Source organism: Zeugodacus cucurbitae, chromosome 2, assembly GCF_028554725.1.
Source record: "Zeugodacus cucurbitae isolate PBARC_wt_2022May chromosome 2, idZeuCucr1.2, whole genome shotgun sequence".
Classification (NCBI taxonomy): Eukaryota; Metazoa; Arthropoda; class Insecta; order Diptera; family Tephritidae; genus Zeugodacus; species Zeugodacus cucurbitae.
In genome coordinates this window covers 68,959,556-68,986,947 of record NC_071667.1, presented here as the reverse complement: position 1 = coordinate 68,986,947, position 27,392 = coordinate 68,959,556, and the positions used below count along the sequence as shown (strand labels likewise).

Sequence of the window (27,392 nt, the reverse complement as noted above, 5' to 3'; positions counted from 1 at the left end):
ATCGTTTGTTAATTAAAAATCTTTTCCGCTTTTCCCCAAAGTTAGAAATTTTCTGTTCAGTTTTTGACTATTGTGAATGCTTTTAAGGTGAGTTCACAGAATTTGCATTGTGAATAAATTAAATTACTGAGCGAGCTATCTGCTATCTTTTAATTTAAATTATTGAACCAATTTCCGGCTGCGTATTTCCTTATTGTTATTTTTTTGTTTAAACTTTTATTCAAAATGAAAAAAACATAAATAAATAATAAAAATATAAATAGACTATATATAAATACATTAGAGAACTACAATTTATTGCGGCGGCCGGGTGGCGTAGTCAGCAAAATAAAAAGCAGTAGAGAAAGGTAAAGCAAGATTGAAATTCTTTTTTTCATTTAAATATTTATTTGTTTTGCGAAAATCTTTAACTAAATTGTTTAAGTTTTCTAAAAACCGCGGTGTTGAGATAAACAGATTTCTAATTTGTATATAATCGCAATACAGCTTTATTGTCATTATCAAAAGCAACAGGCTACTACAATTAACATATATTACTAATAAATGTGCAAATACATAGTTTTTATTACAATATAAATAAATAAATTTGTATTCTTCGTATTTATGCGCTCAAGTAACATAATAAAATACATAGTAAATGGTATATAACACTAGCCATAATATTTTCGGTTTAACTTATAAACTATCTTAACATATTGACAATGGAACATTTGCAAAATTTTTGCAATTTATAACTGATATATTTAGCATAAATTATATCATTATTAACTTATGTTTATTACTAATTATATAAGTAAGTGTGAGAATATTTAAAAACTAAAAGAAAAAACTAAATTTAATTAGTACCATCGGTTTCTTTCGCTTTGGCCACAGTAGTGGATGTGGTGTTATCTTCAGTGCTCGATTCCGATTCAGAGGGCACTTCCTCAACGCGATCTGCCAGTTTGTGTGTACTGGTTTCGGGGAGTGTGAGTGTCAGTAGACCGGCCACCAAAACGCAACAACCGCAAATTGTCGTTGGAATGTACCAGCCGAGCAAACCCTAAAAGAACACGTCATTAAATACACATTGCACAAGCATTAATTATGCTAAATACTATTACTCACCAACACATCGACCACATAAGGCGCTGAAATGGAGCCCACATGCGCCCACGTCGAGCATGTGCCCAATGCAGAATTTCTTATCTCGGTGGGATATAATTCGGCGGTATATAGTGTAACAATGGAATATGTAGCGCTAATGCCAAAACGACCCAACATCGCAAATGAAATGATCCACGCTGTATTGCCTGTGGTTTAGTGGATAAAAATTAATTTATTAAATTTTAGTTAAAAAAAAATATTAATTATGAAAAGTTGCTACTTACCACTGGGCACAGCTAACACCATGAGTAAGGCTACGCCGGTCAGCATAAACAGTGACATTGTAGTTGTGCGACGTCCCGTGAAACGCAGCAATATCACCGGCACCAGATATGAAGGCAGATCCACCATGCCGGTAACGGCAACATAAATAAAACGACTAACCGACATGTTGGCGGCGTTTAGAGCTAGTTGGTTGTATTAATATGTGTAATTGTTAACGAAATATTTAAATCTCAGTTCACATACCTGTTACATAGTAACTGAGCGAGGTTACGCAAAACATAAAATATGAGGTGAATATCAGGCGACGCACCTTCCATGTGCCGAATAGCTCATGGAATTGTTTGAGTGGACCTTCACGCAATTTCTCCCAGAGTGTTGGTTCTGCCGCGGGTTGTGCCTCCTGGAAAGAGTAAAAATATTGTGTTTCAGTGTATGTTCACGTATGTATGTTTTCGTGTACACAGGAATGAGTGAAAAAAGTTAATTTAAGAATGCTAAAGCTAATAATAGTGAGAAGTTTTTATTAATTTACAATAATATGTGTGTGTGAATGAACTTTCTTTAATAATTTGTGAGAAATAAGGCATATGTACACTTGAATGGCACTCCAAAAACAAAAAAAAAAAAAATAGCAACAACAAACATTAAAAGCGATTTAATACGTAAGTACTTACGGCTTTCTTATCGGTGATGGCTTCAATGGGCGCTTTCTGAATTTCATAATGGCAATTCTGTTTGAATAAGATTCTATAGACCTGATCGTAGCGTTTCTTCGTTATAAGCCAACGTGGCGACTCATTCATCAAGCTGCATATAATGAAAAAAATTGTACAAATGTTTTCAGCGGCAGCAACAACAACAAAAACGCAGAAAATATGCGATAACGGCAGCAGCAGCAGTGTTTGTAATTTCACAAAGAGAGCGAGAACAATAAAAAAGTGAAAAAAAAACATAAATCAAAATTAATAAGAATCTTGATTAGCAATTGCAAAAGTCAAAAACATTAATAACATTAATTAGATCTACTAAATTTATCAATAATTATATCAATATTAAAATTAAAGAACAAAGACGGGACTCACTAGCAATTGACAATCAGCAAAAGCGCCGGAACTGAGAGTGTCAACTGCAGATAACGCCATTGTGGCACCAGATATGCAGCTGCCGCCAGTATGATCATGCCAATCGGGTAGGAGGCCGAAAAGGCGATTGACATCCAGGAACGATGGCGCAGGCAGATGTTTTCCACAACTGTAAAGAGATAAATTACCGTTAGAATGCAACGGAACCTATATGAATACAAATATATATTTACTCATTGCAAAAGCGGGATAGAAGAGACCCGATGAGGCGGCGCCCAAACCAAAACGTCCTACTAAGAAGAGCTGATACCATGGTGAAAAAGTGCACAACGCGCTCGATATGATGAAGAAGATGGCGCCCAAGCTGAAGGCAGTCTTGCGTCCAAATCTGTGGAAAAAAATTTAAAAATTATAAATTATGAAAGGTCTTTCATTGAATAAAGAAAGTGTACTCACTTATCGGAGAATATGCCAAAAGAGAAGGAGCCGAAGAACTTTCCCAACGATATGGCAACCTGCGCCGTGGTACGTTGTATGGCCTGATCGCAAACTAAATCCCAATCCGCCACAAATGTCGTGTCGGCATCTGAGTACGCGTATTCACCTTGCATTTTACATGGTATCTCCGCCGGTTTGCCGATCGCCGTTTGCTGTGTCGTGTAGTTCAGCGCCTCCTCATATGTCATAGCTGACAGTTTTAGGTAATCATACTGCCATATGGTGCAACCACCTGTATTGAGATTCTGTTGTGCTATGCTGCGCTGTTGCTCCACGGTCCAATTGGTGGACTGCAGTTCGGCGACGGCACACCATTGATCTTCGGGCAGGTGGCCCAGCAGCGTGTAGGATGAAACGTGGAAGCCATTGAGTATGTTCGGTGTAACGCAGAGGAAAAAGAGCGACCTGGAAGTTAAGAGTGGAAAAATTAAAAAAAAAATTAATTTATACAGATCGAGTTGAACAGTGTTCTGAAGTGCGGTTTTCGCTACTTTTCGAACATGAAAGTGCATTATTAAAGAAAAACACATAACAGTTCATAAATATTTATATGAAATAATTGCAATCATTTAATTAAAATTTGCACTAATTTTTTAATTATTTAAGTGCTAATTGTGGCTCTTAAGAACGTTTGTCTGTGATTTTAATTAGCAAAACGATCGCTTACTTCCTCATTTAAGTTATTGCGTATTTATGCACATCTAACGATGATTTCATCTGCGAATCAGTTCTAATCTGATCAAAACATAAAGGGTGTTTATTTAGTTTATTTAGGATAGTTGAATTCCTAAATGGGTAGCTGTCAAACCAGCTGTCAAAGTCAAGACATGTGTTTAACATTTCTGTTCTGTAATTTCGAATTACCATACGAGACTTTTATCGACATACAAGGTCTAGACAGGTTATATGGCTATGGGCTAAATAGTTGAATAACAAGAGTCTACAAGTTATTAGCAAGATAACGACGACTTGGAAAAAGGGACACGAACGAAACGATAGGTTTTGTAAGATGCAGTGGCGATGGTGTGCTGTCCGAAATTTTGTTAAAACATTAAATTATATAATATTCGAGAACTTATAATGCAAAATATTAGCTTTGTCTCCCCTTCCGAAACAAAAAATTTATATATCTAAACATCTTCTATCCCCATATTGTTTGAGATCTTATCTGATTTGAAGGAATTAAGTTACAGGTTTAAAAATTTAGGTGGCAATGTGTATATGTATTTAATCGCAGTGATTTTATTATTACCGTTAGTCGAGTAGTTCCTGAGTTTCTCTGGCAGCACAGTGACAACGGTAACAAGTAAGGAAAGGCTAAGTTCGGGTGCAACCGAACATTTTATACTCTCGCAATTTATTGAAGAAATTTTATTAAGACAACACACAAATTAACCTATAAATTCGGCATAAAGTTTAATAGAATAACGAAAATCGTCCTATATAGTGTATGAGGGCTGAGGTAATTCCTGAACCGATTTCATTCATTTTCACCAGCTAGGTACACTATATCCAAAACTATACACTCACTTAATTTCGCAAAGATATAGTATCTCACATATTAACCAATACACATATGTAGATTAAAGCCCACCGTATTTTTGAATAACCTATAATTAGGTATATGGGACCTAGGAGATGTTATTAACCGATTTTAATAATTTTTGGAACAGAGAAACATTATTAGAAGAAAACAATTTCCTCTGAATTACATTAAATTATCTAAGAGATTTACCCATATTTTCGGTTAAAATTTACCGTTAGGCGCTGAGTTCAACATGTCTGATATCTGGGATCTTGAAAAGTTATAGTTCATTTTCGACAATTTTTTCTCAAGTGAAGCCAGAGATGATATGCACTATTTGTGTAAAGTTTTATTCCGCTATCTTCATTGGTTCCTTATGTATACATTATAAAGTGAAGGAATCAGATGGAATTCACATTTGATTTATAACGAAAGCATTCGTGGTTGTGAACCGATTTCGCCCATTTTTTATCCGTGTTATCAGGGTGTAAAGAAAATATTATATACCGAATTTCATGGAAAAATCTGTCGAGTAGTTCCTGAGATATGGTTTTTGATCCATAAGTGAGCGATGCCACGCCCATTTTTCATTTTGAAAAAAATCTGAGTACTCGCTTCTACTATTATTGCTTATTATTTAGTGTTTCTGTCGTTTTTCGTTACTGAGTTAACCCACTTTTAGTAATTTTCAATCTAACATTTGTATGGGAGGTGGGCGTGGTTATTATCCGATTTCAACTATTTTCATGGTGTGTGGTGGGGTACGTAAGAGAGCCGACTGCAGAAAGTTTGGTTTATATAGCCTATTTGAGGGCGGGGTCACGCCCACTTTTCCAAAAAAATTACATCCAAATGTGCCCCTCCTTAATACGATCCTATGTTCCAAATTTTATTTTCATAACTTTATTTATGGCTTAGTTATGACACTTTATAGGTTTTTGGGTTTCGCCATTTTGTGGGCGTGGCAATGGTCCGATTTTGCCCTTTTTCGAATACGCCAAGGAATACGTATTCCAAGTTTCGTTAAGATATCCCAATTTTTACTCAAGTTATCCGTTGCACGGACGGACGGACAGACAGACATCCGGACTCGTCTCGTCATCCTGATCATTTTGATATATATAAACCTACATCTAACTCGTTTAGTTTTATGACTTACAAACAACCGTTATGTGAACAAAACTATAATACTCTCTTAGCATCTTTTGTTGCGAGAGTATACAAACTGTACTAGAATGGATGCCCCTGATATTTGCTCAGACACTTTCTGAGCAAAGGAGTCAAACTCAAATTGCTCTCCCAAAATGGCTCTCTCGAGAGATTACACACGAAAACCCCAAAACGATAAAAATATATCAATGCCAGAGGTTTTTTATGTAATATATTCCTCTGTTTCCACTGTCGGGTATTCCATCGAGCGCTTTCGTCCATTTGAACAACATGACCAAGCCAGCAGCGTAGCGTGATTCTGCGTTGGATTTCGAGGCTGACATTGTTGGTTCCTAGATATACCAAAACTATCGACGACTTCAAAGTTATGATTGTCTACAGCAACGTGATGCAGTACCGGCCGGAGGAAGCCGAGGAAGGGGAAGGCCTCCACTCCGTTGGAGGGACCAGGTGGAGAGCGACCTGGTTACACTTGGGATCTCCAACTGGCGCCGAACTGCGAAGGAGAGAGAGAGGTGGCGCACTATCGTCGACTCGGCTATAACCGGCTAAACGGTTGCAACGCCAATCACATACATACATACATACACAGCAACGTGGGAACCAATACTAGAATGCGCCGACTGTTTGTTTAATGACAAGATATACTTCCTCTTGTCCTCATTCACCACCAGATTGGTTGGTGGAGCATAGCAAATTGCTCAAAAACTTTTCGGAAAATTATTCTGTGAAAATAACCCTTGACTAGTATAGGCCCCGGTCAGATTAGATAAAGTAATTCCGATATATGGGAAATATATTCAGTTTAGGATATTCTGACCCCGATCATACTTAAAACAAAGAATTTTAGAATATGAAAATGATAGTATTTCCCTCTTCGCAACAGCGAAAAGATACATTAAAAATATCATAGAGTCCATTTTGGATCTTAAGACAGATTAATGTAATGTAAGTTGTAATGTGTAAATGTGTGTTGGTGGCGCATTTGCTATTACATAATGCAAATGTGCCACCAACGTAATTAATGTGCTATACAAGCGGCTGCCCTACGACCTACTAAATCAAAAACGTAAATACGAGTATAAATAAAACAAATCAACCTTGAAGAAATGAAAGCAAATCAGCGCTGATTAAATTAGTATTCATATTCTAGAGCGCAGATAAACGTCGGCGATTTGAAAACTAGAAAATTAGTTGTAACCAGAGGTTATCCGGATTTGCGTCTACAAAGCAAGCAACAACAACAATAACACTGATTGTATGTGTAACTATTTAGTAAGAATAGATCAAGTGCGTACACAATTCGTCAATTGCGGTTGGATATTTCCTAATCATTCTACACAAAAGTAGAATTTTTGATTTATTTACAAGTACATACATACATACATACATACACGCAAATATTCTTAAATTCGCGGCTTGAAAACTAAATCATGTTGTACTTGTATTAAATGCGTAAACAAATTATTCAATATTCAGCGCCAGTCGCGGTCGTCTGCGTGAGCGGAATGTAAATTGTAGCGTAAAATTGATATATGTATGTACATATAAAGACAGAAATCGGATATAAAAATCGTAGCCTCGTCACAACACACGTGACTCATGCAATTTGTATGTTTGGGTGTCTCTATGTATTTCCTTTTTGGCGGTTGCTTTTAATTTTTTTTTATAATTTATTCAAACATATCATTTATCAAAAAGGCACCGCTAGTTCCAGTGAACTCGCGAACTTAATCAACTGCAAGCAACTACAACGCCGTTGAAGCGCTTTTTGCATGCTTCTAAAAATTCAAATGTACATATGAACACATGTTTCATTTCGTGAATAAATAATTATTTCCTAGATTTTTATTACAAAATACTATAACTAATTATATAGTTCACAAATTACCATAAAGAACTCAAGCACACACATACATACATACATATATGTTTGTGCATAAATATAATATTTTTTATAGAAATATAATATGATTCGCTGTGGTTGTGACACATTCATCGATTACTGTTTACATAAAATTCTATTTTTATATTTTATATTTATAAACGCTATCAGCTTACTGCTTATTTCGTAACTATTCATCTGAATACGTATTAAGATTATTTTTGGAACTACAGGTCGTATGAGTGATGTACCTTTACTGATCATTATGACAATGATCGTCAAAAGATCGTTAGTGTTGATCTGATGAATAAAATTGTGTTTAGTGTAGAGATGGAAGCGTGAAATGGCAATTGATCAATAATTTATTAGATTATAATTGACTCATATTTCTAATCAAAAAAAGAAATAAAAACTTCTTAGGGCAAGCCGAAGGCTTGGAGTTCCATGATGAGAGAAAAATATAACCTTTAGTAACGAGTGATCCATGGATTGGGAACAGCCTTTTTTAAAAAATCACGCGTGAGTCTTGTCAAGCTATCATGTTATTTTTTGTTCAGTATTGTTTGGCATTTCACGTTTCAGATTACGTCTGAACAACGTTTACAAATTGTTGAACTTTTTTACGAAAATTCATGTGCTGTAAGGAAACGCGCTTTGCCCAACTTATGGTCAACCATTTCTGGCTCCATCAGTGTATAAAGAAGCAAAATTGCTGCATTTAGGACCTGAAGAGCAACCTGAAGAGATTTAAGAGCTGCCATTTCATCCAAAAGAAACAACGGTTTGCTGTGGTTTGTGGGCCAGTGTCAATCGGTCCATATTTCTTCAAAAATGATGCCGGTGAGAGCGTAACCACAATGGCAACCGTTATGAAGCAATGTTAACCCGACTATTTGAAGCCTGAAATTGAAGCTCATGATCTCGGCGACATTTCAAAAAGACGGTTCCCACACATCGCATCAATGAATGGATTTATTGAGAGAAAACTTCGGTGAGCAGATACGTAATTTCACGTTTTGGGCTGGCCGATTGGCTATCAAGATCATGTGATATCACACCGTTAGACTTTTCCTGTGGGAATATGTAAAATCTAAAGCCTACGCGGACAAACCCGCTTCGATTCAGATCTTGGAGCAGACCATCACTCGTGTCATTCGCCAATTACCAGTCGAATGATGCTCGAACGCGTCATCGAAAATTGGACTCAACGGATGGACCATTTGAGGAGTAGCCACAGCCAACATTTGAAAGAGATAATTTTTAAAAAATAAATGTCAAAGAATGTTCTTTCGAATGATAATAAACATTGTTTAAACAAGTAAGGAAGGGCTAAGTTCGGATGTAACCGAACATTTTATACTCTCGCAATTTATTTATTTAACTTAATTAATATTATATAATACACAATTTGACCCACATATTCGTCATATATATTGTATAAAGCCCATTGAAAGTTGGAAACCCTAATATTAGGTTAAAAGCACCGAAGTCCTCATGTTCGATATATGGGGCCTTGAAAACCTATGGTCCGATTTTGGCGATTTTTAGAATGGGGCTGCCACACTATAAACGTAGTATTTGTGCAAAGTTCTGCATCGATATCTTCACTAGTGCTTACTTTATATATTGTAAAGTTAACGATTCAGATCGTCTTCAAAGTTCTGGTATATAGGAAGTAGGCGTGGTTGTGAAGCGATTTGGCCTATTTTCACAACATATCTTTGGGATGTAAGGAACCTATTACAAACCAAGTTTCATTGAAATCGGTCGAGTAGTTCCTGAGATATGGTTTTTGACCCATAAGTGGGCGACGCCACGCCCATTTTCCATTTTGGAAAAAAATCTGAGTGCAGCTTGCATCTGCCATTTCTTATGTAGTGTTTAGTGTTTCTGACGCTTTTCGTTAGTGAATTAACCTACTTTTAGTAATTTTCAACCTAACCTTTGTATGGGAGGTGGTCGTGGTTATTATCCGATTTCAACTATTTTCATGGTGTGTGCTGGGGTACGTAAGAGAATCGACTGCAGAAAGTTTGGTTTATATAGCTTCATTGGTTTGCGAGATATATACAAATAACCGATTTGGGGGCGGGGCCGTTATGTGAACAAAACTATAATACGCTGTGCAAAATGTTGCGAGAATATAAAAAGTGGTAACCCTGCTTAAGAAATATGTTTAATAATTCAGAATTATATTAATTTATTAATTTTAATGCTAAAATATATTAATGTTTTGTTTGACGCACATATTGTAATGTTTTTTTCGTTAGTTCAATTAATTTAATGCTTTTGCACAGATGGTAACACTACTAATTTTTTTTGTAAATTTAAATATTATTAAATTGCTGAAATTGATACTCATTTCGTAATAATTATTTAATTTGATAACATTAACCAAAAAATAGTTTTAAACAGCTGGCAACCCTGGTAAAAAATATTTGCAACTGCTAATTTTCTTAAAATTATCATACATTTATGATGTTTTTTTGCAAATTTTATTTAATTTACTTAAATTCAGATTTCAAAAAGGTGGCAACACCTTTTTTTAGTTTACATATTATATAATAATGCAAATAAATGTTAAATTTCGACTTTTATAGCTATTAAAATACCACTTTTTATCCTGCAATAATCATGTAACTTTGTTGTCTTCTTAAGCACTTTCTCCTCAAATAAAAACCGAAATTTATCTTTTAAGCAATCGCGATACATTTTTTCTCTGTTAATTGCCTTTAATATTAACAATGTAATTTATTTAATATTTGCTTTTGTGAATATGTAAATATTTTCGTTAGCCACTTATACTCGTACTGTTTGTCACGGCTGACTACATTTTGTTTTGCTCACTGTGTACATTAAAAATGTTTAACAATTATTAGGCATTACCAAAAATATAACAACGAATGTGCTCGTCATGTAAAGTAGCCACCCATAACCGGATAAAAGCGCAAATGCAAATAAATTTTAAAAAATATATTTTTATAGATTATATGTATGAAAGTGTGTAATTGCTATTGTTCATCGATAATTTTGCTTTGCCTTTGACATTGATCGCCAAAAGTGTTTTTCTGAAATGTAATATTTCCACTTCACGCTTATGCGGTGGCTTGCGAATTTTTTTGCGATTTGAAGGTTGTGGCGACAATTACGTGGTAACCTACTACCTGTGGTGCATTATAAAACTCATTTGTTAACCGTTGCTTTGAAGGAGTATAAAAAATATTGTTTAATTAAAATATTTTGTTGACTGAATTTTGAAAAAAAAAAAAATTTTTTATTTAAAAATACTTTGAATTTTTTATCCACTTGAGTGCTGTTGTTATCTTAAATTTTATTATCCATATACTATATAGTATTCACGATTATTTCGCTTAAATATTGATAATCATTGATAAAATCTCGTTTTCATTTGTATCTCTGTGAGTGACTTGTATGAATAAATTATCAGTCAATGCTCTTTTATTAAAATCCAATCAAATTCCAGAGCTTGTATATACAGTTATAATTACGTTTTTGTACAGGGTGCGTCATATTTTATTACACTATGTGAACATTGAAATCAATCACCTTCCATAGTTGAGAAATTTTTTATTAGGGTAGAAATATACCAAATACAGTGCTTTAGACTCTTTTTATACTTTCGCAACAAAGTTGCTAAAGAGAGTATTATAGTTTTGTTCACATAACGGTTATTTGTAAGTCATAAAACTAAACGAGCTAGATATAGGGTTATATATATAAAATGATCAGGATGACGAGACGAGTTGCAATCCGGATGTCTGTCTGTCCGTGCAAGGGATAACTTGAGTAAAAATTGAGATGAAATGAGCGAAATCGGTTCACAACCACGACTACTCTTCTTATAACTCAATTTTGAATTCCATCCGATCCCTTCACATTATAATGTAAACATAAGGAACCAATAAAGATAGCGCAATAAAACTTTACACAAATAGTGCATATCATCTCTGGCTTCACTTGTGAAAAAATTGTCGAAAAAGGACTATAACTTTTCAAGGCCCCAGATATCGAACATGTTGAACTCAGCGCCTAAGGGTAAATTTTAACCGGAAATATGGGTAAATCTCTCAGATAATTTAATGTAGTTCTTCTAATAGTGTGTCTCTGTTCCAAAAATTATTAAAATCGGGTCATAACATCTCCTAGCTCCCTTATATCTAATTACAGGTTTTTCAAAAATATCATCTCCTAGCTCCCATATACCTAATTATAGATATGCGAGAGTATAAAATGTTCGATAACAACCGCACTTAGCCTTTCCTTACTTGTTGAGTATAAAATCAATCAAATGGCAAACTTAGCTCTTTTAATTGCAACTTTTATTACATTTTCGAACATGTCGGGCGTCTAAAACACAATGTTAATGACCCAAGGATTATTTTGATTTCTATAATGTTGTAATGTGATAGTCACGACTTTTTCCACGCATTTTGAGAAAGTGTTTAGTCATGCAATGCCATTTTCATTTAATATAACTAAACTACTATTTTTATATTCCAGTTCCTGTTTGATGTTCTTAAAACATTTTTAACCATTTCAATCGGTTTGAAATTGTCAAAGTTATGCAATCTGTATATACTGTCATAAAAGATGCCACACCCTGTATACATGTATTCATTCAAAAAAAACGTGTAGTCAGGCGTGACAATGCAGAAATGCAATTATAGAGTATAAGTTGTGAAATCTATGTATTTAATAGGAATGCTTCACATTCAATTATCTTATATAACTGGTAGCACTAAAGATAGGTTGTAACTAGAACTTAAGTATTTAATTTGCTACCGATATAAAAATGTTCCAGGATCTACATAGATCATCGATTTTAAAATATCGACATTTATATATTACAATGCGTGTTATAGCTGAGAGTCGGATAATCTCTAGGATTTTTAACTTAAAAATTTCATAGAATAAAGCCTTTACTAGATACTATTTGAACACTCACACAGACAAGACCAAAAAATTTCTAGGAGACATCTGTATTGGGAGCGAGAGTGTTCTCAATATAATTTAATCCATGTAATCGAATTTTTATTTGAACAAGAGCTGTCTACACAACAGTATTAATTATAATCCTTTGAGAAATATTTTATGAACGGGAGCGAATTTAAAATGAATAAAATAAATGATTTTTGAAACATTCATGAAGACACAGGTGATGAGCTACATGTGAGTGTATATTCATTCAGTAAATTTATTTCGGCGCTGAAATTGAAAACATAATGTGAACGACCCTCGATAGAAAAAGCATAATGAAATAGAGAACCGGAATAAAGAAACTGACACACACTCAAATGAATATCAGATCAAATAAGCGCTGACAGGTATGCGAGCAAAGATTTTTAATGACAAATAATGTTGCAAATATGCAAGTTTGTTGCAATTGAACATGGGCAACACAAAATAAGTTGCACCGTGCAAGTCAATATGTAAGCATCTAGGGTTAAGAAAATTTCTTTCTTATCAAATTGACAGTTGTACTTTAACCGTTATTAGCACACTTGCTGTCTATAACTTTATATTTACATACATACGATAATTATAAGCTAAGAAGTTCAGATTAGGTACAAATATATGTACATACATACATATAGAACCACATCCGTATTATCAACATTTAAGAGGATTCCACAAAAAAACGTGAACGAATAACAAGTAATATATATATTGTACATGTAATAAGAAACTTATATTTAGAAACATATTTATCAGCGCACAGTGGTTGCATAGCGCCAGGGGCAAAAGGTGGCCGACCGAGTTCTTTGCGAGAGCATATATACCCACGCATAAGGGCGGTTCTTAAAAACTAAATTTATTTTTCTTTATTTAAGAGCTCATCCCTATTACTGTCTACATACGGTAAGCTGAATTGTAGAACAACATTTCTGAAATATTCTTAACTCGGGAGTGCAACTTTTTTTAGAAAACCTATTGTAAAATGTTTCTTCTCTCACTTTTGCGGATACCCTTAATCTATGATTCTAAAATATACTACGTACATAGTAGTGAGTGCTGACAGCACGAGATCCATATGCGCATACAGACTAGTGGTTTGGTAGAACGTGATCGTAACGTGCTAAATTTCTTAATGGAATGTGTACGTTAACAAATTTAGTACATATGTATGTATTTATGTATTGTATATAAATGTTTTTTTTGTGCAGATTGTGAATATTATTTTAAAACAACGCAATTAAAGACAGCTGCGAATCATTTAAGTTTTTTTTTCGGTAGCGATTTTCTTCAGTAAGTAGTTTGTCGCATATTTACTTTGACACAAATTTAAGAGAAGAAATAGAAATGCATAAGTGAAGCCAAAAAGCGTTGAGTTATTCAATATAGATATGAGGAAAATGATATACAGTTTCGTAATAGAGTCAATTAATAAATAATTTGCATTAATAGATGTATCAAATAGCCTTAAATTAAAAATATTATTATTTTTTCTAATTAAATAATTAACTATTAATTGACTAAATTAATTTTAAAATTTCTAATTTAGTAACAATTAACTGAATCGACTAATAATTAACTAAATCAATTAATAATGGAATAAATTAATTGCTAATTAATAAATAATTAAAAATAAATTAATTACTAATTAAGAAATCATTAGGTAGTAATTGACGTAATTAAATCCTTGTTGTCTAAATATACATAACATTGTTCACATAACGGTTGTTTGTAAGTCATAAAACTAAACGAGTTAGATATAGGGTTATATATATCAAAATGATCAGGGTGACGAGACGAGTCAAAATCCGAATGTCTGTCTGTCCGTCCGTGCAACGGATAACTTGAAATAACTTAAAAATTGAGATATCTTGATGAAACTTGGAACACATGTTCCTTGGGACCGTGAGAAGGTTGCTTTCGAAACAAAATCGGACCACTGCCACGCCCGCAAAATGGCGAAAACCGAAAACACATAAAGTGTCATAACTAAGTCATAAATAAAGTTATATAAGTAAAATTTTAAACAAAGGATCGCACTAGGAAGGGGCATATTTGGATGTAACTTTTTTGGGGAAGTGGGCGTGGCCCGCCCCCAAATCGGTTATTTGTATATACCTCGCAAACCAATAAAGCTATATAAACCACACTCGGTTCTTGTACGTACCCCACCACACACCATGAAATTAGTTGAAATCGGATAATAACCACGCCCACCTCCCATACAAAGGTTAGGTTGAAAATTACTAAATTGAGTTATCTCACTAACAAAAAACGTCAGAAATACTAAATTTTGCAGAAGAAATTGCAGAAGGAAGCTGCACTCAGATGTTTTTACAAAATGGAAAATGGGCGTGGCATCACCCACTTATGAGTCAAAAACAAATTTTGACACCCTGATGACACGTGTGGAAAATGGATGAAATCGGTTCACAACCACGACAACTTCCCATGTAATTAAATTTTGAACTCCATCTTATTCCTTCACTTTATAATATGTATATACATAAGGAACCAATGAAGATATCAAAATAAAACTTTACACAAATACTGTATATGATCTGTGCCATCACTTGTGAAAAATTTGTCGAAATCGGACTATAACTTTTCAATCCCCGGATATCGAATATGAAAACTCAGTGCCCCATGGTAACTTTTCACCGAAAATTACGGTAAATCTCTCAGGTATTTTAATTTAATTTAGAGGAAATATTTTTCTTCTAATAGTGTAACTCTCTTAGCCAGCTCTTATATACCTAATTATAGGATTTTCAAATTGGGTCAAATCAAATTGGGTCTTAATAAAAATATATCAATAAATTACGAGAGTATAAAATGTTCGGTTGCACCCTTTCCTTACTTGTTTTAATATTTTTTTCTGATTGACTACTAATTAATTATTAATTCACTAAATTAATTCCTAACCGAGTAATATTTAACAATGCTTTCTTAATTAACCAATAATTAATTAATCATGTGCTGAATTAATTCGAAATTAACTAAATATATTTCTAATTGACTTATAATTACATACTAATTGACTAAATTAATTCCTAATTGTCTAATAATTAATAAAATTTGATAAGTCTTTAATACAATAATCAAATTTGAAATATATATGACACTTCATATCAGCGAAGTAACACTCCCAGATTCTTTGTTATATGAAATTTATTTTGTACTTATTACATTCGTTTTTTTTCTCCCCATATAAACGTGTATTGTTATGCTGACCTTTCCCCATTTTTTTCACTTTCTTCCGCATTGTTTTCTTCATTGTTTGTGTTTGTATATAATGAATGTGTTTTCAATACGAAATCGTTCAATTGGAAAATTATCAGTTACAAAGCAATTGTATGACAGGGTGTTTTAAGTAAGCATTTAATACTAAATTAAACTGAATTTATAATTCTATTTAATTGTCAATTAAGTGTTAATTAAAGAAACTAAACAAAAATATTATATTATTATGTGTTCTAAAGAAATAATTATTAATAATGACGTAAAGAAGAAACTTCGAGTTCAGTAGTGTATTGTAAATGTGTGGGATAATATGTAAATAGGTCCCCAAAACCGATTGTTCGAATAAAATAATGTACATATTACATCTCCATTCGATGAGCTCCAATTGCAAAACGCATTATTTTCACTTATAAATATGTAAACCGACTCGATAAGTATTATATCATAATATCAGTGAACCGTTTAAATGCTTTTCTCTGTGATGGGAAAAGGCAGTGAATGGAAATAAGCGTTTTAGCGAATAATTGTCGCAAATTTTTTCTAGAAAACTGTGTAATAGACATGTAATATATGCTAAATGTATTTCGTTAATTAGATTGTGAGATTTTGCTGTGAAATTGCTACTGTTTTTCAGTTATTTAGCATGCAATATTTCGGTTGACAAGTAAATAACAGTTATTAGCATTCAATTTCATTTGTAATTAACACATTTATTTAAGTGATTATTACGTATAATTAGGCAATAATTCATTGTTGGTGAAAATAATAGTGATGCTACAATTTGATAATTATGAAATATAGTTCAAAAAGTGTGTTTTTTATAAGTTAAATATTGTAATTATATACATTAAAACTTGTAGTTAATTATACTGGTAAAAATTTGAACCAAATTTAATCTATTGTATTCTAATTAAGTCATTTAACTTCATGGACAATTTAATGTTAAATGGATGGAAATTTCTAGAGCAAGAGATCCGAAACTTAACTATGGCCTCGATACTACTAATGCGTATAAATTTTAGTTTTTGTTAAATGAAAATTGCAAAATAGTAGAGAAATAAATAACAGTTATTAGTATTTAATTTGGCAATAATTCATTGTTTGTGTTAATAATTATAATATTAAATACAAATTATAGGGAATTATCGTTTAAATTTTAATTATATACATATACAATAATCTATTTTCTTCTAATTAAACACTTGCTTTTTCATGGATGGAGATTTTTTAGAACAAATTTTGTAATCTCAAGCCCTAAGTCTATACTGGTACTATAGTTGGAGATATTACGTATAAATCTTCGTTTTGTTGGGGGAAATTTTCAAAGTACATGAGACGGAAATAACAGTTATTATCCAATTCAATTTTAATTTAAGTAGTAATTATCTTATTTTTTTTTTTTTAATGTGTCATGGGTACATATAATTTTGTGTTAATTCACTGTTTGGGATAATAAATGCACTTTTAATTACATATTATTAGGAAATATAGTTTAAATGTGGATTAACTGATGTGTTACATATCATAATTATATAAATTTAAACATGGAAATAATTTATAAAAAAAAGGAACTATTATATTCTAATTAAGCAATTAATGTTCTATTTACAAATAAAAATGACAATTGGAGATTTTTCTAATAAAAAACCCTACGCCTATGCTCATATTATAAGCGAAGATATAACGTTTAAATTACTAATTTTTTTCGTTAAGTGTATTATCTTAAGAAAATTCTCTGAACATTTGAAGTTGATCCGATAATTACTTTTCGAGTTATTCGATAAATAACAAAGAGCGCTCGGGCACTCCAAAACGCTGGTGTGAAACTTTAAATGTTTTTTGAACTGGTGACAACTGTAACTTGAAAACCGCTAAATAGATTTTAATGAAATTTATACAGATTTTAGAAAACATAATAATCCTGGCCCTGATCGAAGGTTTTTTTTCCAAAAATGCTGATTTTTCCCGATAATCCTGAAAATTACCCAAAGGCCGTCATTTGATTAATTTTTGAAATTGATTATCTATTTATAAAACTAATTTTTCTTTTCCGATTGATTTTAGATGACTTATGATAGTCACCGCAAGGACCTTTTTTGGAACTGGGTCAACAAAAATAGCTATAACTTTGGAAATTATATATATATTTTTTTTTTTTAATTTTCGTGACTTCAAGTTAAAACATTGTGCAATAATGCTATATTATTACTTTTGTAAAATAACATTATTTAATAGCAAAAATCATGACTGAAAATTCGTATTTTCGTGTTTCAGACTACCCCTAACCCTTGAAATAACCACCAAATTTTTTAAATTGATATTTTAGATTACAGTAGTATCAATTTAGGTCATAAGCTATAAAATTTTATTCTTCATAAAAATAGTTGGACTTGGACTACCTTACGATTCCTTCACCATCTCTAATCAGAATGATATTTTCTATGTGACATTTATGTGCGTGGTGTTACGGATTAAAGGGTACAGACCATTCATTTGATTTTTTAGAACCTCCCTAACGTGTAAATATATTGAACTACGTTTTAATAGCAGTTTTTATGATTTATTGCACTCCAATAATATGCATATATGTGCATATGTTTATAAATCTATACGCTACCAAAATTATATTTTCATCTAAAGAAGTAAAATTATATTTGCAAATCTGCTGTTGGATCGCCTTATCAGCGCCTTATAACCTCCTAAATCGCAATTGAGGTGCAATGCTCTTGCATTAAATGTAATTATGTATTTATTTTGTTATACATACATACATACATTTTTCACATAATTTTTCAAAATAATAGTATTTAAATAAAAGCGTTTAAACAATGGCGCAATTGAAGAGTCAGTCAAGTCTTCCAAGTGCAACGTATAAAGCGGTGAACATGTTTTATTAAAAATAACATTTTTTCTTGTCAAGTGTTATTTTTTCGTATGTGCCTTCATTGATAAATGCATTCTTACACGTGTATTTGCGCATACTCAACGCATAACCTTTGAATTTTAGAATATTTCGAAAGCACTTGTGTGTAAGAACATGTACAATGTACCTATAAAATTGTGCAAACCACTCGTGCTTGTAGCGAATATTGCAAGTGAAGAGCAAAAATGACATAAATCGAAATTGAAATATTTTATATAAACTTAATTTGTGTTATTAAAAATATTTTAAAATAGTTATTTTTTATGCCAAATAATATAAATTTGTTACAATAAAAGTAGCATTAATTTTGTGCTAATTTTGTTGTAAAAATTTACAATCTTTCACTCTTTAAAAAAAAAACTTTTTAGTTATGCCACTTTTGAAGTTTGCGCACGAATTTTGTGATTTTATGTGTTTGCTCGAATTTTTTTTGCCCAGAAATTCTACTAAACAATTTTTGATGATTATTTGCGTATCGCCTCTTAAATTTTCGCCCAAAATATTGTCAATTTTGTGTGTGAAATACATTTTATAGCAGCTCAGAATTGGCGCAACTATTATATATTTTGTACTAAAGTGTTTATTGAAGACACTTGTAGTTGCAATTCAAAAATAGTTGCATGCGAAATTATTGGCGGCAAGCGTAATAAGAGAGGCCGCATCTTATCTTATATGCTTATTATAATATGTGTTACATTGTATTGAGAGTTCGGCAAATAAATCATTAATTAACTGTTTACCGATGTCATTCAAGTTTTTTTTTAATAGGAAAATAATATAATTAGATAAAAATATTTTGTAGTGAGAAAAAACCGAAAATTGTATAATTTCGAAAAGGTTTAGTTTATTTTTTATCGAAAAACTTTCATTTATTTTTTTAACAAATCTGGCAACGACAAAAAATCTTTAAAATAAGAAAAATCATATCAATAAAATTAATAAAAAATTAAAAAAAATTGCTCGAAAAAAATTTTTTTCGAAAATAATTTTTAAAAATTTAAATTAATTGTTTACCGCTGTCATTCAAGTTTTTTTTAATGGGAAAATAATATAATTAGATAAAAATGTTTTTTAGTGGAAAAAAAACCGAAAATTGTATAATTTCGAAAAAGTTCAGTTTATTTTTTATCGAAAAACTTTCAATTATTAAAAAAAAATCTGTCAACGACAAAAAAATCTTTAAAAAAAATATTTAAAAAAATTGCTTGAAAAAAATTTTTTTTTTCGAAAATAATTTTTAAAATTTTTTTTTATTTAATTTATTTATTTTTAGCCATTGAAAGAAGCGTTGCACTTTCCTTGCAATTTATTTTCACGCCACTTGTTTTTACGAAATTTATTTTGAAATGCCGAAATTATTGATTGACATGCACAAACACAGATGGAAGGAAGGAAGGAAATCGATTCATTTTCATACTCTGCCCACAAATGTTTGTTTTTGTTGTTGTTGTATTTACAATGTGTAAAATATATTTGGCTACATTATTAGAAAAAAATGGAGAAAATAATTACCAAACAAATACGCCGCCAGCGCCAACACGCTCCAACTGTTCGGTGAGTAAATCTTTGAAGGTCTCTTCGCTGATGGTCTCCTTTGCCTTCTCATTACATTCAGTTTTGGTTTTAGCTGTCATTGTTGTTGTTTTTGATTTTACTTGTTTTATTTATAAGGGAGCAACGGTGATTTGATTATGAGAGTTTAGAATTTTTGTTTGTGTAAATTTTGCAAAAAAAAAAATTTACAAAAAATTTATTTAATTTATAAAATTTATGCTTCAAATAATTTTTTTAAATTAAATTTAATAATTTTTATTAATTTCTAATATTTTTGTTATTTTTTTTGTATTCACACTTTTTAATATTTATTGCTTGTTTATTTGTTATCTGTTGTTGTTGTTTATCAATTAGAAAATACACTTCATTGCACTTTCACTTTTCACGCATCACGCGAAGCGCGCTCTGACTTTTCCTACTTTTCTTCGTTTTGCGTTCGCCTCCTTGTTGTTGTTGTAATTTTTCATTGGCGCCAAATGCGGTCAACTGGTTGTTGTCGTTGTCGTCGTCGCACCCGCTCGCCTGCCGCTGCACTCGTGTAAATAATTCAACAACCGTACAACAGCAACAATAAGTGGCGCGTATAAAAAGATTTTATATAGCACGAGCAACAACAAATACAACAAGCAGCTCCAACAACACCAAGTCCGCGGCTTTGGTATTTTTACAGCCCCATGCACAACGCCAACAACAACAACGCCTCAAAAATGCGTGGTCGGGAAGTCTTCGCCGATAACAGCGGATCGCAGCCGGCAGCGTCGCTAGTGATTCTGTGTGTATAAATGTGCGAAGAGCGTCTTCTTCTGCTTTTCCCAAATTTTCACTGCAGACGTCAATTAGAATTTCGCTGCTGCGCTGCAATGGCCAACTGGCAGCTGGCGTATTCTTGTCAGCCCGCAAACCACTTTTATGTTTTGCTGCGTTTGTCTTCTCAGCCGTTGCGACGTTTTCGCATAAAAAAACACGCGATTTTCAACAACAATAATGAAAACCAACAACAAAGGTGACAGCACGAAATGCGCCTAGTGTTCACTGGGACTTCAGCTCGCGTCGTACAACCAAATTTTTAAGTTTGTTTTATTTAATTTTTTTTTTGTTTTTTTTTCTATATAATTTATGCTTCGTACTTAATTTGATGCATTTATTTTGTAATTCAAATTGTTTATTTACGTTTGGTGTGTTCACGTCGAGTGCGTTACACCGACTACCTCGAGCGGTTGCTGATCGCAAATTGTTATAGTCGAGCACTTCGAGCATTGCTGTGCAGCTGTCCGATCGCCGGCTGCGTTTGCGCCGCGGCCGCGTTGCTGTTGCTGCGCAGCGACTGCAAAATTGGCCGCACGAGACGAACAGCCGACCAGAAAGCGTGCATTTCGGCAAGCGTTTGCACCCAATGAATAAAAAATACTTCAGCTGTATGAGTGAGTTTATAAGAAGTATTGGTTTTGGTTTTATTTTGGAACTGATTCCCAGAATTTTAAGAATATTTGAACCGTGAGTAATAAAACATCAATCAATGTTTCGGGTTTAAACTATTTTCGATTTGATCTATGGCGTTGGAGCGCTATTGTATAAAACTCTTGATATTAGTTAGTAGTTAGAAATCGGTCTATTAAAAAGTGATTTCAGAAGATTCTTCATGCATATTTATATCAAAATATCAAGGCAATCTATTAATACTGGCTTATGGAAGAACTTATCTTACGAAAGAGCATAAAACGATGTATTCCATCACACTCAGTTGAATTGTTTAATTGTAGGATTTATGTAAGAGTACTTATTCCTAATATGTTCTTGAGAGACTTGTTCGGAAAAATTATTGCAATGTTTCGTAGACCATTAGTTGTCATTAGCAACTGACTGGTCTTGAATCAAAATATTTGATTTTCTTCCATCAAAATCAACGAATTTATGAACGATTGGGATACAGGATCCCTTAGAGGAGAGTTCTGACACCATAAAGTGCAAGCCTCGATTCTGAACTACCTGGAAATTGCAATTCCAAGGATAGTGCTTTTCGTAACTGTACTTTTTTCGGTCTCACTCTGTTGTAGCATATTCTACTTTGATTTCTGAGCTCCCCAATATAATTTTATACTATATGGTTCTCTACTGGAAACGTGTCAAGAATTTATTTTTCTTCTAAAGAACATATTAGAATAGGGAGAATTTAGGGAAGGTATTGGAAGCGACCTATATTTTTTTATTTCCAAAGGAAATTCATTGGATGCCTCTCCACAGAGTATGACATTTTATGCCTTTTAGTCTTCCACGATAAAAATGAACCCACACGCTCTTTTTGGAATACGATTTTAGTTTAAACGACAGTCGATAAGTACGATAGCATGGTCGATAAGTTTGCTTAAACAGTAGATATCAGTATATATTTACATATTAGGATTTGAACGTCTTTGGATCACTTCCTGAGGACTAGGACCGAGAAGTCTACTTTGTATTAAAGCAAATACTACAGTTGGGAGTGAGATGATTAAAATATTCTTTTGGAACATTACTTCAAAGGAATTTTGGAATAGTGTCTGAAAAAAGTTCGGTTCCTATACTAAAACGTATATACAAATTTATAATGCGCAATCCAGAATGAAAACTTTCAAACGTCAAATGCCAGCTGGGTACCACTAGGTCACAACGGTGTTGCAGGCGTAGTCAATGTGTGAGCATTTGAAGTATCGCTACAGAGGCAGCGACGTCTACTGAGGCAGCGGACAGCAGCAGCGCCTATAGAAATTACAAAAATAGCAGCAACCAAAAGGCACACACGCATTTGTGGAAAACAAAAACACAAACGTCATAAATGAAACCACAAACAAACACATTCTCATATGATGTACATATATACATCTATACATATGTACATATTTCAATATAAATATGTATGTGCATGCAAAATAAACCAGAGTAATGTTTTGAATTTGAATTGAATTTGATTTTTATTTCTGTCTGACTCGTTAATGTGCGACAACGCTCTTAAATACATACAATACATACATACATACGCAGCTAAATGAGTGCGCTAAAAAATAATCGCGTCGTACGCAAGCACTTGAATGTCGTCAGACAGCCGACCTGCTAGCCTGCCAGCCAGTTAGTAAGTCAAGCGTCGGCCCACCGCCCTCTAAAAAGAGTGCTTTCGTTTGTTCAGACACTTGTGCGATCACTCACAGGATTGACGTTGACGTTGCAGTCACAGCTGTAGAAACAGAGGCTGCAAGCGCACAGTGAAGCGGTTTGCGAGCTCATAAGTTGATTTTAGAATTATTGGATATTCGCGTGTTGTGGTTAGCGATGAGTTATTGTTAGTTGAAATGAGAATCATATTATAATCAGCGATGATTTTCGGAACTACCAATAACTGTCTATATTAAGCAGGTGTTATTTTTGTTGGAACAACCGCAATCGAACCAACATTTTCACATTAATCGTATGTATATTTAAATCTATGTGATTTCAAGCCTAATCCTAAATGCATTATGTCAAAATAAAATATTTAAATACAGGGTGTAAGTTTTATGAACTCAAAATCATGATTTTTTCGCGAAAAATAATAAATTCACAAAATGGATATATTATAATTTTCCTCTTAATTCAATGGTGTATAAAATCTTTGTATAAAAATTTTGATCAAGCTTATATGACAGATACTATGACGAGTTAAAGTTTGATCTTCGAAAAAAAAATCTATATTGAACAAGTAAGGAAGGGCTAAGTTCGGGTGTAACCGAACGTTTTATACTCTCGCAATTTATATATTTAACTTTATTTATATATATAATACACAACTTGACCCACATATTCGTCATATATATTGTATAAAGTCCATTGAAAGTTGGAAACCATAATATTAGGTTAGAAGCACCGAGGTCCTCGTGTTCGATATATGGGGCCTTAAAAACCTATGGTCCGATTTCGGCGATTTTTAGAATGGGCCTGTCACACTATTAACATAGTATTTGTGCAAAGTTCTGCACCGATATCTTCACTAGTGTTTTCTTTATATATTGTAAAGTAAACGATTCAGATCGTCTTCAAAGTTCTGGTATATAGGAAGTAGCCGTGGTTGTGAAGCGATTTGGCCTATTTTCACAACATATCATTGGGATGTAAGGAAACTATTACAAACCAAGTTTCATTGAAATCGGTCAAGTAGTTCCTGAGATATGGTTTTTGACCCATAAGTGGGCGACGCCACGCCCATTTTTCATTTTGTAAAAAAAATCTGAGTGCAGCTTCCATCTGCCATTTTTTATGTGAAATTTAGTGTTTTCGTTAGTGAGTTAACCCACTTTTAGTGATTTTCAACTTAACCTTTGTATGGGAGGTGGGCGTGGTTATTATCCGATTTCTTTCATTTTTGAACTGTATTAAAAAGTGGCTAAAAAAAACGACTGCAGAAAGTTTGGTTTATATAGCTCTATTGGTTTGCGAGATATATATAAAAAACCTATTTTGGGGTGGGGCCACGCCCACTTGCCCAAAACAAATTACATCCAAATATGCCCCTTCACAGTGCGATCCTTAATACCAAATTTATGGCTTAGTTATGGCACTTTATGTGCTTTCAGTTTTCGCCATTTTGTGGGACCACTGATTTTGCTCATTTTCGAAAGCAACCTTCCTATGGTGCCAAAAAATAAGACAGACATTCGGATTTGAACTCCACTCTTCACCCTGATCACTTCGGTATATATCCCTATATCTAACTCGTTTTGTTGTTTGTAACACAACCGTTATGTGAACAAAACTATAATACTCTCTTTAGCAACTTTTGTTGCGAGAGTATATAAAAATATTGGACCTCTAATAGCATATGTCATTGAAGCTTGACGAAAAAGTTTTATACACCAATGAATTAAGAAGAAAATTTAGATAATATCTATATTTTGGATTTTGTAGTAGTTATATTCCGTAATTAATAATAATTTTTTAAAGACGATTTTTCGAATTTCGAATCCAAATATTTCGATTTTGGAGGCTAACTTCGAAAAGCGGAAAATGCACTTTTTCACTTCCATATGTCTCAATCTCCCTGAAAAAAATAGCCGAGCAATGTACAGTGTTATTAGACTCAGAAATTCAGTGTTCTTAACGGAATTTTCAATATTCTTTTGTTCGAATATCATCTGAATGGAATATTTTCCTTATAATATACTTATCAACAAAATTATTTTTTAGTTTGCTTGCGCACTCTTCCGAAACCGTCATTGACAAAAAACTACAGTATTTAAGCGTCATAGCAGAGGTTTAGGCGCCAATTATTTATATATCGGATGCGTCATATCTTTTGTCGGTATGGAAACATTAAATAAGTTAGAAAAAAAAACAATCGTAATTTATAATATATATTTGAAGCATTTTTGTTTCATTTGCACTATATTTCGAATGCAATAACAATCTTGATTGGTTTTTTCGATTTTCTAAGGCAGTATAGCTCTGATTTTGGCTGAATCCTTGAGCATGTCAATGGTGCGAAGATTTTTCAAATAATTAAACAAAAATAAGGAAAAATGAGAAGAAGGCGAGAAGTCTCGATAGCGATAAAATATTATAATTGTACTTATGCGAGTTATTGTACTTATCCAAAACATGTGTGAGACAGAGAAGCTCATAACTAGAAACTCATAAATAGAAATTTGTAGACCACAACTGGAAATTTCTATATTCGAATATCAGAATACGAATAAAATCTTTGTAAATAAATGAATAAATTATGGAAAATGTAAATGCAGTTGAATTTTCAAAAATGGTGATACATAATTCCGAATATTAGTTCGAATATTTAGGGAATCTTCGTAAATCTTTATAATTGCAGAAAATTTTTAAAATATCCGGTTATATGTATATGTCTCAATGGATAGCCGGTTGGATATTCGGATATCTAAATATGCATATATGTAATTTCGTAGCCGCTATAAATCTGTATGTATAACGGTATTGTTTTGGAAACGCTGAAAGTAGTTCTTCAGTAATCTCTTATTTCATTTCCAAAGACAACTACATAAAATATTCCCAATAACAAATAAGGACGAGCTATGTTCCGTATTTTATACTCTCGGCATAAGCCCGTATACTCGGCAAAAAGTGTACAAGAATAACGAAAATCCTTTTTTATTCTATGTGGAACCTGGAATAATTCCTCAACCGATTTCAACTATTACATTAGCCAAAACAATACGCTCACTTATTTATTTGTGTATGCAGTATATTTAGGCTAGAGGAAATATTGACCTGATTTTCCCTAATTTTAATTTCTTTAGAATATTCGAGAGGCTTACCGATATTTACGGCAAAAAATTAGGCACTTGCGGCAAATTAACAGAGGTCCTCATATTCGATATATGGGGCCTTGAAATGTTATAGTTCGATTTCGGCGATGTCACATTAGAAACGCAATATTTGTGCAAGGTTTTATGCCGATATCTTCGTTGGTGCTTAATTTATAGATGTAGAGCCAATGAATCAAATGGGCTCCAAAATTGTATTATAAGGAAATTAGGCGGACAGATAGATCCGAATTTGGTATATGTAACCCAATATCTAACTCGTTTAGTTTTAGATGACACAAACAACCGTTAGGTGAACAAAACTATAATACTCTGTGCAACATGTTGCGAGAGTATAAAAAGAAAGGAGAGAGTCTTAGAGCTAGTATGTAATTAAAATAGCGTAGTTCCAATTGAGAACCCCAAAATATAATTTATGTTTTATCTATGTACTATGTGGGTATAAAATGATTATGACTTTGCATGCTCCCACTGATAATCCTAGATTATATTCAACTTGTATGACCTTTTTTTAATTTTAATGGTTCAATGACCAGATTAAAGTCAGCATATCAGTGGAGACGCACACACATAAAGAGAATTCAAATCTTGCGCTGCTTAGCATACAAAATAAATGCGTTTATTTAAAAAAATCTTCTGCCTGAGATTCCTGCATTGCACCAGCACCATGCACGAGGCAAACAAGAATTTCTTCCCCACTTTTTCCAACTTTAAATTAACTATCGATGTTTTTGTAATCATGAATGTGGATGTGCACTCGTTTTTGTTGCAATCACATTGTCACATTTTTATAATCTTTATAAAAAATATTTTCACGCTTCGCCAGCGTAAAGAATAAGATGGATTATGGACACACACAAACACAGCG

The 27,392-nt window shown here is 32.9% G+C and overlaps 1 protein-coding gene across 1 annotated transcript; it reads right to left on the bottom strand.

The window, feature by feature from the left end:
- Positions 1 to 749: 749 nt before the first annotated feature.
- On the bottom strand, positions 750 to 20,315 carry LOC105211951 (organic cation transporter protein). The gene is made up of 9 exons (XM_054232436.1): positions 20,184 to 20,315; positions 2,910 to 3,356; positions 2,687 to 2,841; positions 2,454 to 2,622; positions 2,046 to 2,178; positions 1,615 to 1,771; positions 1,371 to 1,553; positions 1,108 to 1,292; positions 750 to 1,042 (listed from the first exon to the last, which is right to left on the bottom strand). The coding sequence occupies exons 1-9, from the start codon at positions 20,303 to 20,305 to the stop codon at positions 836 to 838; spliced, it is 1,758 nt and encodes a 585-aa protein (XP_054088411.1). The 5' UTR covers positions 20,306 to 20,315; the 3' UTR covers positions 750 to 835.
- Between the last annotated feature and the right edge of the window lie 7,077 nt (positions 20,316 to 27,392).